The sequence below is a fragment of the Benincasa hispida genome, chromosome 3 (assembly GCF_027475165.1).
Source record: "Benincasa hispida cultivar pf3 chromosome 3, pf3_genome.v1.1, whole genome shotgun sequence".
In the NCBI taxonomy this organism is placed as follows: Eukaryota; Viridiplantae; Streptophyta; class Magnoliopsida; order Cucurbitales; family Cucurbitaceae; genus Benincasa; species Benincasa hispida.
In genome coordinates, this window is record NC_143480.1 from 40,222,513 (window position 1) to 40,248,063 (window position 25,551).

At 37.2% G+C, this 25,551-nt stretch overlaps 1 protein-coding gene across 1 annotated transcript; it reads right to left on the minus strand.

Annotated features, from left to right (window-relative positions):
- Window positions 1-18,720, minus strand: CHR24 (chromatin remodeling 24). Its single transcript, XM_039024894.2, has 22 exons — window positions 18,300-18,720; window positions 18,075-18,206; window positions 16,974-17,962; window positions 16,757-16,887; window positions 16,610-16,664; window positions 15,561-15,689; window positions 14,736-14,843; window positions 14,529-14,584; window positions 14,316-14,406; window positions 13,404-13,541; window positions 13,241-13,318; window positions 11,734-11,943; window positions 11,582-11,653; window positions 10,329-10,409; window positions 10,131-10,249; window positions 9,274-9,385; window positions 2,292-2,360; window positions 2,129-2,223; window positions 1,179-1,313; window positions 988-1,056; window positions 771-903; window positions 1-334 (listed from the first exon to the last, which is right to left on the minus strand). The coding sequence occupies exons 1-22, from the start codon at window positions 18,409-18,411 to the stop codon at window positions 185-187; spliced, it is 3,264 nt and encodes a 1,087-aa protein (XP_038880822.1). The 5' UTR covers window positions 18,412-18,720; the 3' UTR covers window positions 1-184.
- Window positions 18,721-25,551: the final 6,831 nt, after the last annotated feature.

Consider the following 25,551-nt stretch of genomic DNA (forward strand, 5'->3'; position numbering starts at 1 on the left):
TAGGCAATAATAGATGGCACGTTTAATTTATTTTTTTAGGATATGACTGATGATTTGTGCAACATATTAAATAATAAAAATTCGATCGTTGTCTGAAAAAAGATACCATATGGAGGTTGAATAGTTGTCAATCTCAAACTTCACTCGTGAAATATTAAACATCAGATACGCATCAAAATATAACCTATACATTCAGCACCTTCTGAAACTCGTCGGTGATGTCGATAACTTCACTTTCATATTCTTTTCCCCTTAATTCAGAAAGTTGTAAATTCAATTCAACAATTTGCTTCTGAATTCTTTCCCCCCTGTCTGGTAATCTTGAGATGAGGACCTGATCATTTGTTCAACAAAAGAAATTTTGAACTGTTCGGACAAATTGAACTATACCAAAACAAACAACCCGAGTCAAAAGCTGGTTATGCTCCAATTAAAAAATGGAGCATATATATAAAAAACATTTCACTGATAAATGAAATAGGAGAAACCCCACACCAATAGGTGATTACAACAATGGTTTTCAATTAGATACAAGATAAGCTTAAGTTAAAATGGGCAAACGGATGGTTAGTTTTGCACCAATAAAAAAGTAGTAGATAAAAAAGGAGCCATCCTAGAAATAGCAATATTGTTATTCCTCTGGATTGAGAGGAATAACAAGAATTTTAGGGAGTTGAAGAGATAGAGTAAGGAGGTCTTGGAGGGGACTAAACTCTGGATTTTTTCTTTTAGAACTGTCACTCAAAAGGGAAAGTTGCATAGAACCATACCTTATTCTCTAGAGTTTGAAACAGCCGATAAATTCTATCTTTGATTTCCTTTTCTGTTGGTTTGCCTGGATTGCTTGCATTTGTAGTAAATCTATTCAACTTCACATCCTTCGGGTTGAAAGCAAATTTTGCTCTGGAAGCAACGTAAAGGTTGTTACTACGATATGTGATGATGTATACTAATATATTTATATGATTATATAATATAAACTCATACCCGTCTATATCATGATCGGATGAAGAACTTGATGTTGATCTTTCTCTATATCCAAACTCTTTATTCCTCCTACAACCATGTTAACATGGAACTGGTTAGTTTCAAAAGGTAAAAAACCATTGCAAGGCTTATAATGATCTCTTTTATAGACATAGGAGTGGAACGAATAATGCAGTGATAAATAAAGTTACCAGAACGATGTGTCTTCTTCCTCTAAGACGTGCACTGGCTCTGGAGCTGTCTTAGAAAAGAGCAAATTATGGTGACTAACTCCTGCAATTCCTTGAGTTTCCAGGAACTCTATGTGACATCTCAAAGAATCGTCCCTGTAGCCATGAACAACGAGTGAAACCAGGAAAAGGGGAAAAATGTCGGTTATGGTCCAAAGGACATCGAAGACTAGTAAAACAGTAAGACAAACCAGGACACCAAATTTCAACCTAACTACCAAGACACTCTTTTATTCTTACACAAATTCTCGAATGTGTAACATATAGGGTATCTAAATCATATTTACCAAACCCCATAGACAATAAACAAATCATACTAATATAATCCGCTAATGATGCTACTCAACTAGTACAGCCTAGTTGATTAAAATTTTCATCTAATATTCAAATTCTCTCCAAGATACGGAATGCTAAATATTGAGGTGTTTTTCACCTTAGTCAAATGTAGTACCACTTCAAACCTGGAGGCAGATGACAATATAAAAAATTTAAGATTCTTGCAATGTCCTATCCCCCTCTGAGCATAATTGGCACCACAACAAAAAGTACTCTTTTCAAGTTTGATCAATCAACTATATTACTTCCTAACCAATTTGAAGTGCAGTTTACGACAAGATGTTCAAATTACTCAGTTGTAAATAAACATTAAAAATTACATGATATTCGGTGAGTTTCTATAAAGTCCATGGGATATTCAAATTGCTGCACTATGCCAAATATGGGTAAAGCTTGAAATACCATCTGATAAGATACCAAGAAAGACAATTATTTAGGAGTCCAGAAGCACTATAGAAATATACATAAGTTTAGCACCATTGTATTGTAAACCATAGGCATAAAGTTTTAAATATGAACATGCGTGTAGATGTCTTATCATATGCATTCAGTGGAATCTATCATTTGAATCATACATTGTAAGCTGTTGATCATGCTCCTCATGCATTTGTTGTTGTGTGACAGATGTATCAAACCCTTCTTTTGGAAGGCTAAAAAGCTCCCGAAGATCCTGAAACGCTTACAATATTAACCACACAATCCAACAAGCAAAACAAATAGATTATTTACATGTATTACCTGTTGACTAAAGTACCGTATCTGTTCTTTGTGCTCCGTTGCTGTTTTAAACAATCCTCCTTTATAAACCTACACATAAATTTTAGAAGTCAAAATAAGAGGTAATATTCCGTACAAACTAAAAATCACAAATCTTTTAAACCTGAAATGGTTATTTTTGCTCAGAGGCATCTAATGATATGAGCCTCTCAGGCTCCCAGCAGGTGTACAAAACAAAATTACTAACAAATAGGTCTATGGAGAATTTACGAGTATATCGTATATGTATAGGAAAAAAGGTTTACCAATTTGGTACAATAAACTATTCTACACACTCAGGTTTATGCATGCCATACATGACAATGAAGCACGGACACTTCGTATTAGAGGTGGTATCGGTGTCGAACACCTATCAAACACGGATTCGTCCAGACACGCCGGAGAAGAAGTTGTGATTGTGTGGCTGATAGATGACTTGAAGGAAATACTTCACTGTCCCATACCTCAGAAGTTCTTTAGAAAAACCTTTTGTAATGGAGGCTTTATCTGGATTCAGAAAATGTTGAACAAGAGGGAAAGCTTTTTGGAGATCACTAAAGCTTGAAAAAAGAAAACCTAGATATTCCCTTAGGGGAAGACTACAAAGGATGGGGGGAACTTTTGATACCTGTTAATCGACTTCCTAAATGGCAAAGAGAACCTGGCTCCCTTAGCCAATGAAAGAGTTATTAAGCGCTCCTTTGTAGAGGTGACAAATGTTGTTGAGTTCCCTTTGCACTGTCCTCCCTTACCCCTGCATTCAAAGACCCAAAAACACCTTGTCTAGTAGGCTCGAACAATGATAAGTCTAGCAAGGAAGTTAGGAGCATTTGTTGGGAAGATACTCTGATTGTTTCAAAATGCAACTTCCACGATGATTGGAGCGGGATCCTCGAAGTGATCCAAGCTCAAACTCAACAGTCCTTTATTATCGACCTTTTTCATCCAGACAAAGCGCTTCTAAAATATCTGAATCCTAATATGGCTAGACTTCCCTCGATGAATAAAGGTTGGTTGACTTTTGGCCCTCTCATGCTGAAATTGGAGAGGTGGGACCAGCAAAAACACGCTAGATTGACTATGGTTCTCTCGTACGGGGGATGGATTAAATTTCAAAATTTCCCCTTGCATTGATGGAGTGGGAGGGTCGTCTTTAAGGCGATCGGCGACCTCTTTGGCGGTTTTTTACTATGAAAAGTCAAGTCTTATCGATTGCTTAGAAGTGGCTATTAAAATGAAAGGAAATTACTGTCATTTTATTCCGACTGAGTTTGAACTGATCGATGGATCCAATAAGTTTCTTGTGCAGGTTATGATATTCCAAGATGTTAGTCTTTTGATAAACAAGGACGTTGGAATCCATGGCTTTTTCTCACCGAATTAGGCAGTGAGGTTTTACAGGGGTCCTGGCGGTATGGGCCAAAACCCAATCAACGTTCGGCGCATGGAGAACTCTGACAAACGTCTGTCGATCGATATGTCTTTGGTGCAGTTGTTCAGTGGTACGGCGGAGCAGCTTAGCCCTAAATCTCTCCAAGGCAAGTCAGTTTCATATGGGGAAAATTCAAATCCGGTGATGAAGGAGACGAACTTGGACTTGGGCCCCATCCCCTGTTTGACGAAAACATATAGGAATGGGAAGGCGGTCTTACTTGACTCCGACCCTACCCTAAATCTCTCCAAGGCAAGTCAGTTTCATATGGGGAAAATTCAAATCCGGTGATGGAGACGAACTTGGACTTGGGCCCCATCCCCTGTTTGACGAAAACATATAGGAATGGGAAGGCGGTCTTACTTGACTCCGACCCTACCCTAAATCTCTCCAAGGCAAGTCAGTTTCATATGGGGAAAATTCAAATCCGGTGATGAAGGAGACGAACTTGGACTTGGGCCCCATCCCCTGTTTGACGAAAACATATAGGAATGGGAAGGCGGTCTTACTTGACTCCGACCCTAAGCCTCACTTTAAGTTGCATGCTGGGTGTCACGGTCATGCTTGTCCAAGGCGTGTTGTTCATGGCCGCATGTCCGCCTCCACCTCTTTTTACTATGCTTTCATCCTATGTATTTTCTTTTGCTAGGTAGTTTACTTTCTATGTACTTCTCTTAGTGTGTGACCGCTCGCCCATTTCCATATGCAAGGGTGGCAGATGTGTTTTTGTTTAGAATACACTATATAGGGGTAAGACTAATCATCATATCCCCATACTAATGAGTTGTATGCTATAAAGTCGTATTGTTGCTTATTGCTTTCTAGCTGTACGACTAATGTTCATTGCTTAATCATGCTTTCAAACGTTTGCAAAAACCTTTTCCTCTAAACCCGTTTTCTAAAACCTTTTCTCAAGAACAGGGGTAAAGGTTATGAGAAACGCCCATTGTGCCATTAGCTATTTGGATTTGGATTGGCTAACTTATCGAGGGCGAGAACAAGTGTCGCACAATCCCTTAAGACCCTTACGAAGGTGTCATTGTGACACTGGGTTGGGCCCAAAAGTTGTAGTCATTCGTGAAGCAGCCCATAGCTCTAGTCCTGTGAAACCATTGAATATGGCCCCAAAAGTCCAAAAGCCCAAAATGATTAAGTTTGCTGAGAAAACCCAAGTCCATACCTTTCTAAAAAAAGATGATCTGCTCCAAATGAAGAAGTCTCCTCCCCTATGGAAGAGATGAATCTTCCCCGAAGAGACAGAGACTATGATCTTGAGCCCTCATCAGAGATTTCCCTTTCAAGTCCAGGGAGTCTAATTTCAGAGAACCTATTCACCCCTTTGGCTGAAACAACTTCAAACATCCCTTTAGACTTCCAAAATGTGTTTCAAAATGAGAATTGTTCAAGAATTGAAGAGCGAAGAATCAAATTGTTGTAATCAGTAACCCGCCCCCTGTCCTCGAGCAAACTACAGACGTGCCTGAAATTGAGAATGAAACAGAGCTTGGGCCGATTGCCTTTTCTTAGAAACCCCTTCCCTCTTAGCAAGGAAGTTGTTGAAGCGCTGCTAGAACACAATCTTTGTATTAGAGCTATCTCTCGTAAAAGCAATGTTAATAAAAAAGGGCAAGGCCTCAAACAAAAAGTTAACCAGAGAAGGAAAGCTTTGCTTAGTAGTTGGGAAAGGAAATCTTAGTAAACAGTAGCAAGTGTTCCCAGGGCATCGAAGATTCTCCATGGAATGTGAGGGGTCTTAATGCTCACCCCAATAGAGCCCTGGTGAAAGATTTGTTGGTGAACTTCAACCCAAACATGGTGATTCTCCAAGATTCTAAGCTTAGTGAGGTTGATAGATGAATGGTGAAGTCTCTCTGGAGTAGCCGTCATATAGGTTGGATGGCCCTTGACGATATCGGGTACTCTAGCAGTATTCTGATTATGTGGAAAGAAGAAAACATCACGGTAGTTGATGCGCTTCAAGGTTAGTTCTCTCTCTCGATTTTGTGTAAAATTAATGTTGATTTTTGTGGTTGGATCACATGCGTGTATGGTCCCTCTTCTCGTCACAAATTTCTTTTTGTGGTTGGATCACATGCGTGTATGGTCCCTCTTCTCATCACAAATTTCTTTTGGCAAGAGTTTTCAGTCTTGTTTGAACTCTGTAAAGACAATTGGTGTGTTGGAGGAGATTTTAATGTTGTTAGATGGGTTAATGAGAAAAGCCCAAAGGGAGTTCTACCAAAAACATGAATATGTTCAATAGTCTCATTGAGGAGATGGACCTTGTGGATGTTCTTCTTTGGAATGGTTGACCACTTTCTTCTTTCTAAGTCGTGGGTTGACTTCTTCAGAGAGGCGAAAGCTGATAGACTTCCACGGGTTACGTCTAATCACTTTCCTATTTGACTTACATTAGGCACTCAGTCATGGGGTCCAACGTTGTTCAAATTTGAAAATGTTTGGCTTGAGCACCATCTCTTCATTAAGAATTTAGAGGGCTGGTGGGAAATCTTAAATCAGAGGGTTGGCCGAACTTTGCCTTCATGGAGAAACTAAAAGGGCTGAAAGGGATCTTGAAAAGGTGGAACAAGGAGGTCTTTGGAAATATCTTTGCTCATAAGCAAGTCTTGCTTGAGAAAAATCACTGCCTGGGATTTGTTGGAGGAATCAGGTCTGTTGTCGGACAGTGAAGCTAAAGAAAGAGATGATTACAAAGTGGCTCTTCTTGACACGATCCTCATTATATAGAGAGTTTAAGCTCAGAAAAGTAAGATCCATTGACTTAGGGAAGGAGAGGAAAATTCAAACTTCTTCCATAGATGGGTCTCCTCAAGAAAGAGTAAGAATATTATTTCTACCATGGAGAGTAAAGACGGAAGAGCTCTCCTTATTGAAACTGAGATTGTCGAGAAAATCCTTGATTTCTACTCCGCTCTTTATGGCACGAAGTCTGTCCAACCTTTTACCTTTGAAGGCCTTGATTGGAAGCCCCTGAGTATCCAAGAAGCTTCCTCTTTGGAAGCTCCATTCACTGAGAAAGAGATTAGGGAAGCTGGTTTTGATTTGGGAAGTCTCAAATCTCATGGACCAGATGGTATGACAAGCGAGTTTTATAGAAAATCTTGGAATATTTTAAAGACTGATCTAGCTGAAGTGTTCCAAGAGTTTTCTAAAAACGGAATTATTAATAAAGGATGTAATGAGACTTATATTTGTCTTGTCTCAAAGAAGAAGGCTTCAAGGTGGGTGATTTCAGACCAATTAGTCTGGTGACTTCTTTATGTAAGATCATTTTCAAAGTGCTCGCTAAAATGCTGAAGAGAAGTCTTCCCTTGATTGTTTATGAATCTCAGGCTACTTTTGTGGAGGGGCATCAAAATCTTAATGCTATTCTCATTGCTTCTGAATCAACTCAGGAATGGTAGTTAAATGGGAAGAAAGGTGCCTTTTAAAACTAGACCTAGAAAAAGGTTATGATAAGGTGGACTGGAGGTTCCTTGATACGACTTAGAGGTTTAAAGGTTTCGGTAGAAGGTGGGGAAAATGGATTTGGGGCTGCTTGACTTCGACGAACTTCTCCATTATTATTAACGGTAGACCTAGGGGTAAGATCGTTGCAAATAGGGGGTTGCGGCAAAGAGACCCCCTTGCCCTTTTTCTTTTTACTATTGTGGGAGTTTCCCTCAGCAGACTCATCCATTACTGCAACGAAAGAAAGATCATCAGAGGTTTCTCCTTTGGTAACATGTCTTCTGAGCTGACCCATCTTTAGTATGCTGATAACATCCTTTTGTTTTGTTCTTGGGAGGACGGCAGTGTGTGGGCTTGGTGGTGTGTGATTAAACTGTTCTCTTGGGCTTTGGTTTATCCCTTAACTCCTCCAAGAGCTCCCCCATTGGTATTAACTTGAATAGTGAAGAGGTGGATGCCTTTGCTTTGAGACTCAGCTGCAAGGTTGGAACCTTCCCATTCGTTTACCTAGGCTTTCCGATTGGTGCAAAGAATTTGGATAAGGAGGTTTGGAAAGGTCTTGAAGAGAAGTTTAAAATGAAGGTCGATAAATGGAGAGGTATATCTCTTTCGAAAGGTGGCAAACTGGCCCTCGCCCAATCGGTCTTAAATAGCGTCCCTTGCTATTTTTTCTCCTTGATGCAAGCTCTGGTTAAGACTATCAATAGTTTGGAAAAGACTGTTAGAGATTTCGTTTGGGATGGAGGCTCCTTTCGGCCACTTTCTCACCTTGTTAAATGGAATTAGGCTTCTCTCCCTACTACATATGGTGGCCTCAGGATTGGTCCTTTCGCCAAAATAACACTGCTTTACTTATGAAGTGGCTCTGAAGATTTTGTCACGAGGAAAATGCTCTTTGGAGACGTGTGATTGTTGTTATTTATGGGAAGGATGTTCAGAGCTGGTTCATTAAGCCTCCTACGAGGGAAGAAATCACAGACTTTGGTGGCATTTTAAAACATACAGATCAGTTTATGCACTTCACTAACTTCGTATTGGGGGATGGCAAAGCTATTAGATTTTGTGAAGATATATTATGTAACTCTCAATCCCTTGCTCTTAAGTTTCCCAGTATTTATGCCCTATCCTACGAGGCAATGGTGGCAGATTGCTGGTGTGCCTCGAATCACTCGTGGGATTTGGGCCTCAGAAGGAATATTTTTTACAGAGAAATGGATGATGTGGCTACGCTTTTACAGGACCTTCGCTCTTGGATTTTGCAGGAGGGCCATGATAGACTTAAGTGGAAGATCGATGCTTCTAGGAAGTTTACCATTAAGGTTACCTTTTTAAAGATAATGAAAGACCTCCCCCACACCACCTTTCCATTGGTTAATCTTGTTTGGAAGCTGAAAATGCCCAAAAAAGTAAGATTATTCCTTTGGTCTCTTGCATATAGAAATCTCAGTACTCATGACAAGTTGCAAAGGAAGCATAAAATGAGCTCTCTCTCCCCCTCTATTTGTAGCCTTTGTATGAGTGACGAGGAGTCATTGGACCATCTTTTCTTACACTGTGATTATGCTTTCAAGGGGTGGTCCAATGTTATTAGCATCTTTGGGTGGCATTGCTGTCTTCCGAAAAAGGTTGATTGCTGTCTTCCAAAAAAGGTTGATGTTTGGCTTCTGGAAGGTCTTGACAACCATGCTTTTAGTGGTAAAGAGAAGATTCTTTGGAGATGTGCCACTAGGACTCTTCTTTGGTGTCTTTGGAATGAAAGAAATAGTAGAATTTTTTAAGATAAGTTTTCTTCTTTTGATTCTTTTTGAGCTTATGTTCAACATACGGTCTCTTAGTGGTGCACTAGTTACACGAAATTCTTTTGTAATTACAGCCTTTTGATGATTTTTAACAATTGGAAGGCCCTCTTATATTAATCTTCTGGGGAGGGGTCCCCTCAACCCCTTGCCCTTAGGTTGTGCTTTCTTTTTTTGTTGAATATACTTGTTTGCTTCCTCAAAAAAATATCATCTTTGTTTAATAAGTTGTACATTCGACAAACATTTATAGAATAAATATTACCTGCTTTCTGTAGATCTTCTCTTCCACAGTCCCACATGTCATTAATCTGTACACTATAACATCTTTCTTTTGTCCAATTCGATATGCTCGATCAACGCTTTGATTATCAGTACTACAAACAGATTAAGAACATTTACTTAATTACTTCAAAGTTACTACATAAAATAATAAAAAATGTGACCATGAAAAATGTTCTTGGATATTGAGATGCCCATGTAAAGAGTTAATCATACTTGATGAGATGTAAATGCATGTAAGATCAAATACCATTTTTTTCAATTCTGAATGTTGCAAAGGTAGAGTCATGAACAACCACTCTACAATCGAAATATGATGTTTGAACCATTAAGAAGCCAACATTTAATTTTGACTTGAATATAAAACTTCAAGGCTCAAGCATTATGATTGAGCAGAATGGGCGTGGATGTTGTGAGGCATGATTTAAGATGGTTGAATCACTATTCACTAGCTTGTGTTCCATCATCATAAAGCACATAAATGACTTCTTCAATTCAGCAAAGATACAAATACAAAGGAAAATGAACTCAATTGAAGAAGTATCCATAACTTGCTTTTCAGTCATTTTGTAGGAAACAAACTTTATTTAAAACATGTATAGAAACAAACTTTAATTAAAACATGTATCTTACTGTTTAACCAATCAATGACAGTTTTCTCTTGGATAGCCAATGGCCCAATAAGAAATAAAATAAAAGATGAAAAAGATGGTGAAATTTTTTTCTGCCTTATTTGAAAGAAAATATTTAGTCATGATATTTTTCAACGAATTGAAGCTGCAAGATTGATGTAAACATGAGAAATAAATAAACGTATATATTCAAAAAAAAAAAAAAAACCTTGGATTCCAGGCTGGATCTACTACAATTACACGGTCTGCTCTGGTAAGTGTAAGACCTAAACCACCAACTTGAGATGTCAAGAGAAATATAGAAGCTCCTCTACCTTCTTGAAAATCCTATGAAGGGAAAAAAGAAGTTCATATCAAGAATAAGGTTATATGAATATATCTTAGTGTACTTTGATAGTTTACTTACATTTACAATCTTTACTCTATCTGTGGCTTTCGTAGTACCATCAATGCGCAAGAACTCATAACCATTGGATAATAGTGATTGCTATACAGAAAAAACACCCACATTAATTACTTCAACATCTAAAAATCTTGATTAGAAACGATGATACTCAATGGAGATGCCAATTGAAGTTTACATGAATTGGTGCATTTTTATTTAAATTTCACACAATAAATACTCCCACTAACAAGTACACTCTACTAAAATTATCTATTTATATGGAATTTTTAAGATTGTCAATAAAAACTTTCAAGTTTTGGTTTGTTAAGGTGGTTGCTTCCAAATTTTTTTACTTTTTCTTCCTTAAGCCTTTGTGTCAAATACGCAAGTATTTGATAGACACGTTATTGCTTAGGTTAACGTCAGAAAGGTTTCATCCCATTTCCTTAGAAATAAATGTACATTGGAAGATGAGTTTCTGGTGGGATTGGTCCAAAGAGTAAAAAATTTTGTCTTTTACATTTTTGGCTGGTAGGGTGCTTTATTTTGGGATATGAGACACAAGATGTTTTTTTGATGCATCTATATTCTTTAGGGTGTCATTCGTAGAAAAACTTTTCAACAAAGTCTCTTTACTCGAGACACATCCTGAGCAATAAGTTTCTAAAAGTAAGATAATTCTTAAATCATCGATTGACCCAAAAGCTTAAGCTAGTAGGTAAAGGCAAATTTAATATTATATCATTTAACACTTCCCCTCACTTGTGGGCTTGAAATATAAAGAAGACCCAACAAGTGAAAATGAATATTGATGGGAGAGGAAATAACAATGCAAGGATTTGAACACAAGACCTCCTAAACAAACCTGTCTCTGATATCATCAATTGACCTAAAAACTTAAGCTAGTGGAAGAAGGCAAATTTAATCTTATATCACCAAACAACAACAATAGCAATGAGATTCTAAAAATAAGACATCAAAACATCCATGAATATAACCAATAAACAAAAAGCTTTTATTTATGCAGATTATTAAGAGGTGTGAGACCACATATACTGCCGTATGAGGTATGCATTACCTGTCTATTCTTTGTTTTGCCAAATTCAAATAATTGGATAGATACATTTTATGCTACTGTTTATACTAAAGTTGTTTGATGTCATATTTATCCACAATCATCTTGACATTTTACACTATGAGCCCAAAACCGTATTTTGTTATGAAACAGTGTCATTTGAATATCAAATGTCAGAATAAGTCAGGCCGAACTGAACCTCAAGAAGATTGAGCATCTTGCGAGTTTGAGAGAAGATAAGAACATTATGCCCCTTCGGAATCAAATAATCCTGCCAATAACAGAAAGGATATTATATTGAACATACTAGCATTTATACTTCAACAACGGATTCAATCAAACATCACTCACCAATAAAGACATTATGAAGGATATTTTGCAAGAGACGTTGTCATTATACACTTCATAATCATCCCGATCAACTACATCTGCTAAATGCTTTGCCAGCTTTTCTGCTACACCAGCATCTTCTGGGCTTAGCACCGCTTCCATTCCTTCCAGTACCTCTTCAGCAGCTCTTTTAGTCAAAAGAAGTGGATGATCGCATATTTTCTTAAGAATCTGCACCATACAAAATGAATAATTAACTTAGAGATAACTTGTGGCATTCCCCTATTTCTGGTGGCATGGGTGGATGATGGTGCCATTTCAAGGAAGAAAGGTTATTGTTAAAACATAGATGAGGACAGGCTATCACTTAACCTCAAGTTTATTACATGGTGGATTCGTTTTTTTAATTTTCTAATTCAAAAGAAAATTTGAGAAAATTTTAACCCAACTTGCATTGTGGTTCGTGAATAGATATGGCATAAATTCCAAAAGAAGAGACGTAAAGGTATTGTATTTAATGAATGTTCTTTAATAAATAAATAAATAAAAGCCAAGGTTCATGAGCTCTAAGACAATCCACATGAAGCAAACAGTATGGTCAAGTGTCAACAGGGAAGCAGTAAATGATATGTAGGGCATACTAATAGAACTTTCTTAGGTATTTAATTGTTCAACCAGTGCAAAGACTGCGCTTTAGAATAGGAGAATTGAATCACAAGTACAAGAAAATATCAAATTTAGAAAACTTTGCATTATGTTAGTGATATCTAACAACTGGTTCACTGAAGCCTCTATCCAAAGAATATCAATCACAAATGAGAACAACTTCCTATTCGCTGTGTTAGCGTGACCATGTAAAACTTGCTAGATAAAGATTTTCACTTTCCTCGGGATCTTAATCCTCTAAAGCACCGATAAGACAGACTCACCTAGAGGAGATGGGTCAAACAAACAACAACAACAAGGGGAAGAAAAAAAAAACCTCGACTTGCACAAAACTTTGGAATAGAGTATCATCAATTTACTGAGTGAAGTGACTAAACTGAAAACAATGAATAGATTACAAGGATATAATCGTATGTCCAATTACATATTCATGACTCAGGCCATAATGTACGTGCCAAAAACATCTCGTATCTATTACTAACTGCATAAGCAATAAAAGCCCAATGGAAACAACTCAACAGATTTAATTTATTCAATTACATATTCGTGACTGAATTCATAATGGTACTAACTGCAAAAGCAACATCAATAAAAATGAAAATAACTGAAAAAGATTTAAATTTTACGGTCAAAATCATAACTAAAAGTAAGTGGCAATTTGAGCTAGAACATAATGATAAACTGTATTATAAAGACGAGAGTTTTATGGATTGTTTAGTTTTATTTTGGCATTCTAGTTGGTTTCTTTCTAGGCTGTTCCATGTATTTGGTTATTTGTTGATATCTTTTCTTTGGAAGTTGCATAGTTTTTCATTTCATCAATGAAAAATATGTTCCCTTGAAATTACAAAAATAAAAGTACCGTAATGGCAGCCAAGACTGAGCCATCGAATGCTGACAGTGCCAATTCACTCTTCAAGAAAGCTTCGTAAAGTTGCCGCTGCATCATTAAATTGAGACGGCATTGTGGTTATCCTGTGAAAGATTTGATCAGGGAAATTTTTTATAAATATAATTGATCGAACCTGACAACTAGTCAGTCTGAGCCAAACAATAATGTCATTCTTTTTAGAGAGTTTGGTAGAAGCTTGATCATTATCCTCATTAAACACTTCACTCTTCATACGACGCAAAAAGTAGGGTTGAATGCGTTCCCTTAACTCCTGTAAAAAGGTACCAAATAATCATTTTTTTATAGTCGATACAATTCTGAACAAGCAAAAAGAAACGAGTAGTTTTGTGAAAAAAGTTCGGGAAAAATGTAAAAAAGTATGTACTGACCATGATAGGAGAATGCAACGGCATTAATATACTTACAATACAGAATACAGATGGCTGGTAGACAGTGTTTATTCATAAATAACGTAACTTAAATTGGGAAAGTTGTGGCAGTTATGCCAAAGAAGTGGAATGAAAATTATTTCATTCATTGAAAAATGTTACAAAAATGGGGAACATAACATACTCTCCCAGAACCAAAGAGTCAGCTCTTTCTTTCTAACAGGGAAAAAAAATCAGTTAGCATGAATCAGAAAGGGGTAAATCACAAAAAAGGTAAAGTCAAAGTTGCCCATCGAGAAGAACCTCCAATACTTGCAGCTAGAATTTTCATTACAAAATTACCAAAATATAGCACCAACCACCAACAAATATAATCTACGTGGTCATTAATCACCAAATTATCCTGTATCATACACCATGGTCCAGGATGTAGCAACAAAATTTTAAAAAACAAAAACATAAAAAAGAGAGAGAGAGAGAGAGAGAAAGCTGGTACTTTCCCTTTTTCACAAAACGCTGTTGGTTTCTTCTAGATAATCCAATGTTTTTTTTCCCTTTCTACTATTATTGTAAATAAATCTTAATCTCCGTAATAGTGCTAACTGACGGATGACAACAAAAAGGTTAAAGGCCCATAAACAAGCAATAGACATTACCTTTGCAGCCACTGAACCAATCCGCTTATCTCTTTCAGAAGCCTTTTTGTCATTTCCACGAAGAATTGCACACTCATAGCGTTCTTTAAACCTGACCAAGTTCCAAATTTCATTCCAACAGTACATGAAGAAAACTTTGAATAAGTAACATGTTGGAAGAAGAAAATATATCTAACAATACAGAACAACCAATGATAAAACGAGGACCCGTACCACTTGTTGTCACCCAATAGGGAAGGACAGCAGAAATTGAACAGGGCCCACAGTTCCTAGTAGAGAGGGAGAGAGAATGGAGATAGTTAACTCTGTATGGGATCATACTAAAAATACACCTCCCATGGAGTGATTTATGAATGAAAGCGGACAAAAGATGAAAGGGAAATGGCAATATATTCTCTGGTATAACTGGTAGTGCAATACCTTCAGATTGTTTTGCAATGGTGTACCACTTATAATTATGCGATGAGCACTAGGTATCTCAAGCAAACTTTTGGCTCTTTGAGTGCTAGGATTCTTTATAAGATGACCCTGGATTATAAATGGGTTGATCAATCACACCAATATATATAGCAAATGGAAAGTCTATCTTGAATTATGGGAAACAAGTTATTTATGAAAAAAATGATAAGATCTAAAAACATTGTTAAATCACCAATTGATCCAAAAGCTTAAGCCGATGGGTTAAATCACCAATTGATCCAAAAGCTTAAGCTGATGGGTTAAAAGTAAATTTAATTATATCAACATTTCAACACCCTCCCTTACTTGGTTTGAAAATTTGTAGAAGATGCAACAAATGAAAATCGATATTAATTGGGGAGAAAATAATATGACAAGGGATTGAACATATGACCTCATGCTCTGATACCATGTCAAATCATTGATTGACCCCAAAAGTTTGAGTTGGTGTGTTAAATTTAATTATATCAACACTTTAACAGACATGCATATCTACTTAAATGAGTGCATGACCCTCAAGCTATTTCAAAAAAAAAAAAAAAAAACTAAAAACCAAAGAACCAGTTCTTGAATCTTGGAACCAACTTTAAATTTGACTTCTAATAACAGAATTTTAGTTTTTACAGAAGTTTGAACCTAATGAATTGAGACTTTGATCTGTAGAATGTATAGTATAGTTTCTTTATGGTAAGGAACAATCACTACAAATAAAATGAGCTTATCAACTAAATATTACCAAAAAAGAACAATTTCATAATAAGTAAACTACAAGTAACTAATAATGACCTCATCAAGGATCATATAATCCCATGTTGTTCCATCCTCAGTTTCATCGTCTTCAGAGAAGCAGTTTCCTTGTAAAGACTTTGAATTATTCCTCACAATATCATAAGTCGTAAGAAGAACACCTTTATCCTGTTGTGGAGACAAGTAGTACAGACAAAGTATAACTTTCCATTATACACAACAATTTTTTTTTTTTTATGGAATTGTGAATAAAATGAAAGAATACAACTATACAAGGGTATACAAAAAAACACCCTTGAGAAAAGGTTTCCAACTAGGTAAGATGTTTGTTTTCTTTTTTTCTTTTTTTTTTTTTTGGAAATATAACTAGGTAATATGTTACCTAGAGAATAATTACAAAAGAACTTCAAGCATGAAGCCCAAAGAGAAACAATAAACTTCACTAAAGACCAAACTTCAAAAGGGTCAATCTCCACACATCTAAAAACTCTGTTGTTTATCTACCCCCAAAGATTCCACAACAAGGCACACACACCCAGAAACCACAAGAACCGGCCTTTTCCTCAGAATGGCAGATGGAGAAGGAACTCCCCCAACATCGCATGAGCGTCCCTCTGGCGAGCTAACTCAAAATCAAACTCCTAAAGGAAGCAGTTCCACATGACCTCGCAAAATGACAACTCCAAAGAAGTGGTCTAGGCCTTTCACCGCCTTTCGACAATGAATACAATAGAAAGACCCATTAACATAGTCTTATTCCTCACAAGCCTATCCAAAGTATTCACACAGCCGAGCAGAACTTGCCAAGTAAAGAACTTAACTTTCTTGGAAATTTTAATCCTCCAAACCACATCAAAAACCGACTCACTAACAGGAGAGGAATCCAACCCATAATTAAAAAACTAATTGATAGTGACCCCTAACCCGTAATTTTGGTTTATCCCAAGAATGAAGATAAAATTGGAATAATATCATTGTAAAACAAACTTCTGCCAAGAATAATGCAATCTAATATTTAGAATTGTCTTTGCTTCTTCTAATTCATGATATAAGGCTTAGTTTAATCACAACACTTAGATATATCTAACCTGGAGAATATAATTAAGCTCATATTGCCGAAGTTTAGCTGATGTCCCATAGTATCTGTATAGGAATTGGAAAGCTCAGCAGCTGCGTTCAGTTTTATAACAAAAGTAGGAAATATATTTTAAAAAATCCAGGCAATAAAGAGTTACTCTCTCGTCTTCTCAGAAAGACCCACAACAGATAGTTCTTTAATCCAATGAGGCAGGAGAGTTTTAGGAGCCACAACCAAGACCCTCTTTATTAAATGTGAATAAAAAAGTCCAGCTAGAAAGCCGCAAATCTGAGAAGAAACGGACAAAAAATATGCATTTAGACACATTTGAGCAAATAAACAAATTGAGAGGGAACAGCTTTTTCTGGTGTTACCTGCATCGTTTTCCCTAAACCCATGTCATCGCCTAAGATTCCACCCTTACCCTGACAATGTAGAGACCACAGCCACCGCAACCCATCACGCTGATGTGGATACAGCATCTTTGCAATTCTACCTTGCAATTTGTAAGCAGACTTGTGGCCAATGGAGCTTTTCCCCTCCAAGATAAAGTCCCCGTCAGATTTATCAAACATGACAATCCCATCAGAATCGTCATTCTTCTCTTCGTATTTGCCATGTTGTCTTCTTACTTCATTAAAATCCCTTGTTTCACGATTCAGAAATACGCAACCATCCTCATCGTCTACCTTTCCTTCATCTATCAACACGGGACTTTTTCCTAGGGAATTGTACGTCCTTTGAACATCCTGACTCGTGCATTTATCTCGTCCTTTGTGATGTTTACTATTTCCATGTTCTAGATTTAGAACTTGTTCGCTGTCTTTACTGCACGTATCAACTTCACGAATTCCCTCGTCAAACACATGTACCTTCACTTTATTTGGACAAATTTCTTCTCTGTACTCACTATTCACGCCGTCGTTCGGAGTCTTGACAACTTTTTCAACTTTCACATTTTCACCTAACAAGGAATTAGATGGATTGGTGGAGAACTTCAGACTATCAACCTCACGATGATCGGCTTTATTTGCTTCCTCTTTCTCTTTTCCACAATAAGAAGCCGAGAAGTCGTCTAGAGAATCAATATTTCTTGGCTTTTCTCGCTTTTTCTCGACAGACAAAAGCTCGAGCCTTGTGCTCAAGTCATTCAGAATATCCCTAATTCCACTTCCCTTGTTATCGCGATTATCAACGGGCAGTGGAGGTGGCGGAGAAGGAGAATCAAAATCCGTTATACCAGAAAAGTTGGGTGCATTGAAATCGAACCCCACTGGTTTCTCCAAATAATCATCTTCTTGAGACGAGAGTTTGCATAGACGGCGTCGGCCATTGATCTTAACCTTCGTCGGCTTTTCTTCGGCTAAAAGTTTACCGGGTGAAAACAAAAAACAGAAATATCATCACGGAAGTGTGAAGAAATTACCAATAAATTCTATGGTTATGGAACCGAAAGAAGAAGACGAAATCCATACCATTAGCACCTGAAGACTTCGGAACTCTATTATAATTAAATTCGTCGACATTAGACAAGACTTCACTGAAGCGACGTTGATTCTCAAGTTCGATTCTCGAGGGTTTATCATCTTCGTCTCCTTCACTCTGATCTGCACACAAAAATAAACTCACCAGCAATGACTACAGAGCTGCAAAATTGGAGAACCAATAAAAAAAGGGAGAAGGGAGTGAGTGTACTGTACCAGCAGCGGTTGCCAACGAGGGTTTGGGAGGAGCAGAAAGATCCTGAAGGAGGCGGTAATGACGATCGTTCAAGCTGAGTGGTTTCTTCCTACTGGTCGTGGAATCGGCCATTCCTGAGTTGGAAATGGAATCGCCTTTCTTCTGCCGGAGAGATTATGCACGGCGGCGGAAGAAATCCGACAGAGAGTTTTGGGAATGGAGTTTGGTTTTTGTTGGTGGAGAGACTCGAGATAGTAGTGCGATCGTTGTGTTTTTGTACTACATGCGATGGATTTCTACAGCTTTCCCGCTTTGCAACAATAAATTTGAATTTTTTTTTCCTCTTTTTCTTTTTTTTTTTAAGATCGCTCTCTCTTAGAAAATGGCCATTTCAAACGATTGCTTTTGAAAAATATTCAAAATAAAATTCTACTGAAATATGGCCAAATAAACATGGTCGGTTACATTTATTTTCCTTATTTACTCTTATTGTTGTATGTGAGATATTTAGATTAAGTATTCATTAAATCTTATCGAATATTGATTCCAAAATTCAAATTATTGTTTACAAATTTATAACTTTATATTTTCCCTTTTTTAGGGGGAAAAAAACTAAATGTAGCGTAACCCTTTCCCCCAAGCTTCTAAAAGTACCAATGGAGATCATCTACATTTTTAATGACAAGTATAATATTTCCTTTTAATTGAAAAAGATAATGATGGAGCTCATTGTTTTCCAATTTTCTAAAGAATTTAATCACGATTTTGGATTGGTAGGAAGTTTTTGGGTTTGTGGTTTCTTCAACATGGTATATCATACATCTTAGTTTAATTTTTCGTGTAACACCCCAAATTTTTAATATAAATGTAATTTCAGTAATTTTTATTATTTGATAGCATTTTTAGAATTTTGGACTTTAAGTATAATTGCGAGAATTTAATTTTTGACGTTGGAAATTATTCAATTTGAAAATTATGGCATAAATTAATTTCAATTTGGGAAGGAAAGAAATTTAATAGAATAAAGTGGGATAGGAAAATATTTTATTTTATTTTATTTTCCTTTTATATTTTCTTTCCTTTTTCTTTCTTTTTTTCTCTTTTTCTTTCTCTTCCCTTCCTTTCTTCTTCCAACCACCGACACCCCCTCCCTTAAAATTTTTCCTCCCCGCCGTCAAGCCCTAAGCAGCCTCTAACCGTCTATCTATGCCAGATCTGAAGAGTCGACGTCACGCCACTCCCGATCGACGCCTCAAACAACCGCACGTCCATCCAAAGCAGTGTGTCGCTCTTCGTATGCGTTCCAAAGCCACCGGCGCTGTTAACCCGCGTTGCACCATATCCAGAGTTCACCAGCCCCGACTGCAGGGTTAGCCACTCTCTCACCCAGTCAAGCCACTCGTTTAGATTTTTTCCATCGCCCGAGCCCAGCAGCCGATCTCCACTATTGCTCGTCGCCGATCTCGACCAGCCGGCCAACTATCCGTCCATGTGTCACCCTACTCGTTCAGCCACCATCGTTCACCATTCGTTCGTCCCTCGGCCATGTATCTGTTATTGCCAAGTGTTTGGTGAGGTTTCACATTTGGATGGATTTCGTGGATTAAAGTGTTATTCCTTTAACTTGGTTTCGGTTTGGTTGTTACCCGCCACAATTGGGGTTAGATTGAAGTTTTGAGGAAATTGTGAGGCGTTGTCTAGCTTCGTGGAAGGGAAAATTTCGCCAAGTATTGGTAAGTTTTGGGTAAGATCGGCTAAGTTTTGAAGGTTCTTGTTTGCGCATTAAATTTTGGATTTCCTTTTTGGTTGATACCTATTATATTTGGAATTTAGATCCAAGATTAGAGTAGTTTAGAGTGCGCAACGTGCTGTTCAGCGGGTTCGGATTCGTTTCCAACAAGAAATTTGGTAACATTTGTGGTTTTTGAGGTTGATCTTTGGACACCCACTAATGATTGGATTAAGTGATGACTTGACTATTGTATTTCGAAGGTTTAAGGTCGTTGTTCATCAGAAGTAGATGTTGTGTTTCTTTGTGGAATTTAATGGAGATTTTGGTGCCAAAGCTTGGAAGTGACTGTTGACCAAGCCACAAGTTAGGTACATTACTTTTGGGGTTGATTGTATGAATTGATGGGTGGGATCGGGCCTTAGTGTGAATTAAATGTTGGGTTTATTTTGTAGGTCTAATTTTAGTTTCATTATCGAGTACTTGCTTGGAGGGAAATATTTGGACTTGTGATTTGAGGTAAGTAATCTTACTATTGGAACTACCCACGGGTCAGGTACTAGATATATGCTAACTTGATAGATGAATATTATGACAGAACGATAGCATGATAGACGGATAATATAGTATAATCGACGTATGTTCTTGTATGAGGATCTAAAAGATTTATTTGTGTACGTAGATACTTGCATGCTAGCATGAAATGATACTTGATTCCATGAGGTTGTATTTGATATGAGGATAATGAGGCATATATGTATGTTATAGAGCCATGATGTTGAGGTGTATATGTATGTTATAGGACCATGTTGTGATACTTGTGATGTTGAGACTGTGACAGTATCCTTAATAATTAGTTAAATGTCCATTAGAGGTTGTGTTTCCTTTGGGATTCACCAGAGGTTGTGTTTCCTTCGGGATTCACCAGAGGTTATGGGTCCTATAGGGCTTACTAGAGGTAGTGGGCATACTTAACTACAGTAGGATAAAAATCAGTTTTTCGTGTATGTATGTCCCATGAGGACTAGAGAAGTTTATATGTTTCAACCAGAGGTAGGCATCTAGAGGACATAGATGCCTAGTCTAACCCCAGTAGTGGGGTTACTTACTGAGTATTTTATACTCATCCTTTCTCATGTTGTTGTTTCAGGTAAAGGTAGAGATGCACCAACAATTGACAAACGGAATCTGTGATCGAGCCACTGGGACCAGTTTTATGCTTCTGCTCATGATATTTAGATTTCTTTTCATGTTTTCAACTTTCAGTTTTGATGTTTGAAACTTACTATTAAGATTTGTTTTCAAACCTATTTATTATCATTTATGATTTATGGGTACTCCATCATCTATTTTTAATATTTGAATTTAATGAAGGTTTTTTTAATTTACCTTATTTATTTAGCATTTATTTCACTATAGAAGGGTGTCGTTTTAAGTTCCATGCATGCATGTGTTTAGTAACGACCTAACTTGAGTCCTAGGGAGTCGGGTCACTACAGTTGGTATCAGAGCCTATGTTTTGGGTTCTGAAGACTGACTTACTACATAAGTCTAGATAGTCCATGTGGCCCAATAATGGATTCCTCGTCATCACCAGGTATGTCCTACTAATGAAAGTTTTCAATGCATATATGAGATTAGTGATGTAATTTTTAGTAGCATGATTTTTTAGAAAGACCCAGAGGTAAAGAGCTAATTTATGAGTTCATGACAGGACATGGCACCTAAACTTAGAGCAAGAAAGACTGTTAGATAAGAGGTTCAGAACCCCTAAGTTCATCATCCACAAGTTCGGGATCTTCCCCCTCCAGGGGTGCAGGAAGAGGGAGTAGAGAGTAGCTAGACTATCCCAACAACTCTGAGTCCACCTATGACCCAAGTCGATGAGAAGGCAATGGAAGCAAGAATTAGTGAAGTCGTTGCATTCTCCTTAATGGAAAATTGCAGGAGCTGATCCATAACACGATGGCAGGACAGACTGCCCAGAACTCTGGTGGGCCGGAAGATTTTTCGTTTTATGAGGTGCCCGGAAGAGCAGAAGCTCCAATGTGCAGTTTTCATGTTGACTGGCAACGCAGAAATCTGGTGGCATTCAATAGAGAAAATGATTGATACTGGTGGGGAACTTGCAACCTAGGAGCAGTTCAAGGAGCGCTTTTATGAGAAGTATTTTTTGGCCAACACCCGGTAAAACAACAGGCAGAGTTCTTGAACTTGAAATAGGGAGTTATGTCGGTGGAGGAATATGAGCAGGAATTTGATAAGCTGTCCCACTTGGAATGCAAGAAGATGGTGTTTTTTTAATGAAAAACGGAAGGTTGTTCATAAATCTATGAGTTTTTAGGCACTTGAGATAGGGAGGTTGATTTCGAAGGATCAAAGGGATTTTAAAGCTTTAAATCTGCACGTTAGTTAGTTAAGACATGGATTTAAAGTTTTATGGAATAAATTTGAGGTAATTTGGTTAAGACTTGATGAAATTAAAGCTAAAACGGTGTGGATATGTTGTTGTCAAAGAACATGGGTGAAGAAATCTCAACACGAGGAAAACCTTGAGCCGAAGTGGATCATCCAAATTTCATTAATTATTGAATACAAACTTTACAGTAAACATACAAGAGATATGCATTTAACAAAATAAATTACAACATGCTTTAAATAAAAATAATTTCAAGAGATATCATATTTGAATAACCTTTCTTCACGAATCCCTCAAACAGTCATGAACGGAACTCCTTCCTCGCGGATCTCCTTCTTCACGCACGAACACTACCAGTCGAGAACCCTCTGTATTCTCTTTTGGGATTAAAGAATTCGAGCAGAAGTTGTGGGCTTTTTTGAATCCTTGGAATAGGGAATGAGAAGGAAAGGATTAGATTTTTCTTGGAGAACTCTTCTCTTAGATATTAGAACGCAAGAAGAAGATGATCTCTCTTCAACCAATTTGAAAAACACCTTAGTTATCTTGAGAAAATGTGGGAGGGAGTTATAACTCCTTCCCTTTTTATTAATTTCAAATATATAATAATTACTTTATTATATATATACACTATATGTTATATCAAATATAACATATAACCTATAGTTTTATATTGCATCAAATACAACATAAACTGTAGATTTCATTCTCTCTCAACTATGCATAGTTTTTAATATAAATCACATTTACAGTAAATCCATTTATATGAATCTCATCCATATAAAAGATATTTGGATTATATCCAAATATTTTATTCCTCTCAATATAAATCATATTTATATTTAATTACATGAATCTCATTCATATAATTGGTATTTGAATCATATTCAAATTCCTCTCATAATGTATCAAATACATCATAATTAATTATATCATATATAATTAATTTTCTCAATTAATTTGAACACTTCAAATTAATCCAAAGGTTAAATCCCTGTTGATCTACAGTGGGGACCTTATGGACCTATAGATTGAAGCTCCAACGGTACTTAAATAATTAATTAAACTCTTTAATTAAATTACCCAACATCCGTTAACTGTCAGTCACTCCACCAAAGACCGACAATTGTACTTTTGCACTACAAATATATTTTTGTGTTCATTGGATATAACCAATCAATAGTGCGATAACCCTTCACAAATTGCTCGTAAGTACACCTGGCCAAAATACCGTTTTTCCATGTAGTTACATCCAACTCCTTAAGTACCACTATTCCTTTAATGAACAATAAGCCATAGTCCCACTATGACCTGTCCTGTCGGGCCAGGAGAGGGTGTGGCCACTATGTTCAAGATCCAGAATCAACACTTAAGGGAGCAATTTATCTACTTGTCCCTACTTCAGGGAATGGGTGAATTTCATCTTGTGTAGCTGAGTTTCCAACTCCTCAGTCAGACGAATCCCCAAAATGGTAGGCTTGTTGAGTTGGCAATCCGGCCACTTTTACCCATATAAATCAAAGGACCGCCTTCATGAGCAGGAGTTCACAACTCACTTAGGATTCAGGTCATGTCACTTATGGCCATCCTAATGAAAAGTAAGTCTATATTATTAACGGCGTTATATAAAGACACTAATTATTTCGTGGTCCGGTTTTATATAAACTCTTTGTATAGGTTACTCTCGCTCGATGTGCCCACATGAATAATCAGGATCAGAACATTTGTAGCACTTTATAACATTTGTAACACCTACAAAGCGGGTCGTATCCGTAGTGTCACCAGGATAAGGTACCCAACCTTATCCATCTACTACAGACCGCTTAGATTATTATTTAAACAAGTTCCACTTGTATGTCTCTACATACTTGTTAAAACAACCTCAAATCTTAGTTTATTGGATCGAGTACATGATTATAAAATAACACTTATTTTATTAACAACAATATGTTTATACAGAGTTAACAAACTAAGAGATTACAAAGAGATTTAGGACACCATTCCCAACAATCTCCCACTTGTCCTAAAGCTTAGGGAGACTAATGTACAATACAAATAAAGTACAAAAATACAATAAACTAGGGCATACACTATACCCCAGTAACATTTCCCATTTGCCCTAGACAATGTGTCGTATATCCCGTAGACCCAGACTTTCTAGTTGACCCTCAAACACTTTAGCCATGAGAACCTTTGTAAACGGATCAACAACGTTGTACTCCGACGTGATATCCGTGACAATCACATCACCTCGAAGCACAATCTCCCGAATCAAATGATATTTTTGTTCTATGTGCTCGCGACATGAGGAGTGGGGACGTTCTATGCAATAAGATTACATAAGATCAGACCAAGAAATAAGTCACTCTTACTTTATAACATTGTTTACTGTATAAAACTGACTATTTCACCTAGATGACCTAGGTAACTCGATTTTAATCATGAGCTAACTATGAACTACTGTTTATTCGGGATTATTCCTTGGATTTGCATAGGTGAAGATTGGGTCAATAGCGCCGGCTCAATAAGCCTCCCATTTCAGGGGTAAGACCTAATAGATAGTTGGGGACATAGGGTGTAAGACGGAGTTCACGCCTACCCGATTTAGAGATAGGAGAAAGGTTGTTCTCTCAAGTACTAAATTCAGGTCTTGAACAAGGGGTTCCACCCTCTCACTAGGCTGAAAGAGTTTGGTTTAGTGATTAGATCACAAACTAGTTGTTCATTAGAGGATCAGTAGGAACTTGAGGTACAAGATGTAATCTCAAGGGTAAAATAGTTATTTGACCCAACCGTTATTACGAACAACCTGTGAAGGGTCGACTTGCTGATTATGGTTAAATCACATGGATATGATATATCTATGGTGAGGGGAGTGCAACTATAGGCTTTAGTGGAGTGACCCATTAGTTAACGAATGGGGATTAATCTGGTCTAATAAGTTTAACCAATTAATCTCAGATCGTTGGAGCCCATGATCTGTAGGTCCGCGAGGTACCCCTATTAACTCGTAATGAACTAGCTCTATAATACCGTGATAAGTTGATTTGAAACGTTCAAATTAGAATTAAGGGAATTAGTAATTATATGAGATATAATTACGTGTTTAATTTGAGAATTAAAT

What these genes read in the sequence shown, in the direction of transcription:
- CHR24 (XM_039024894.2), bottom strand. Translation starts at nt 18,411, where the DNA reads ATGGCCGATTCCACGACCAGTAGGAAGAAACCACTCAGCTTGAACGAT. An exon ending in CTCGTTGGCAACCGCTGCTG is followed by an intron (nt 18,207 to 18,299) that starts GTACAGTACACT and finishes TTTTGTGTGCAG; the next exon opens with ATCAGAGTGAAGGAGACGAA. An exon ending in GAAGAAGACACATCGTTCTG is followed by an intron (nt 1,057 to 1,178) that starts GTAACTTTATTT and finishes ACATGGTTGTAG; the next exon opens with GAGGAATAAAGAGTTTGGAT.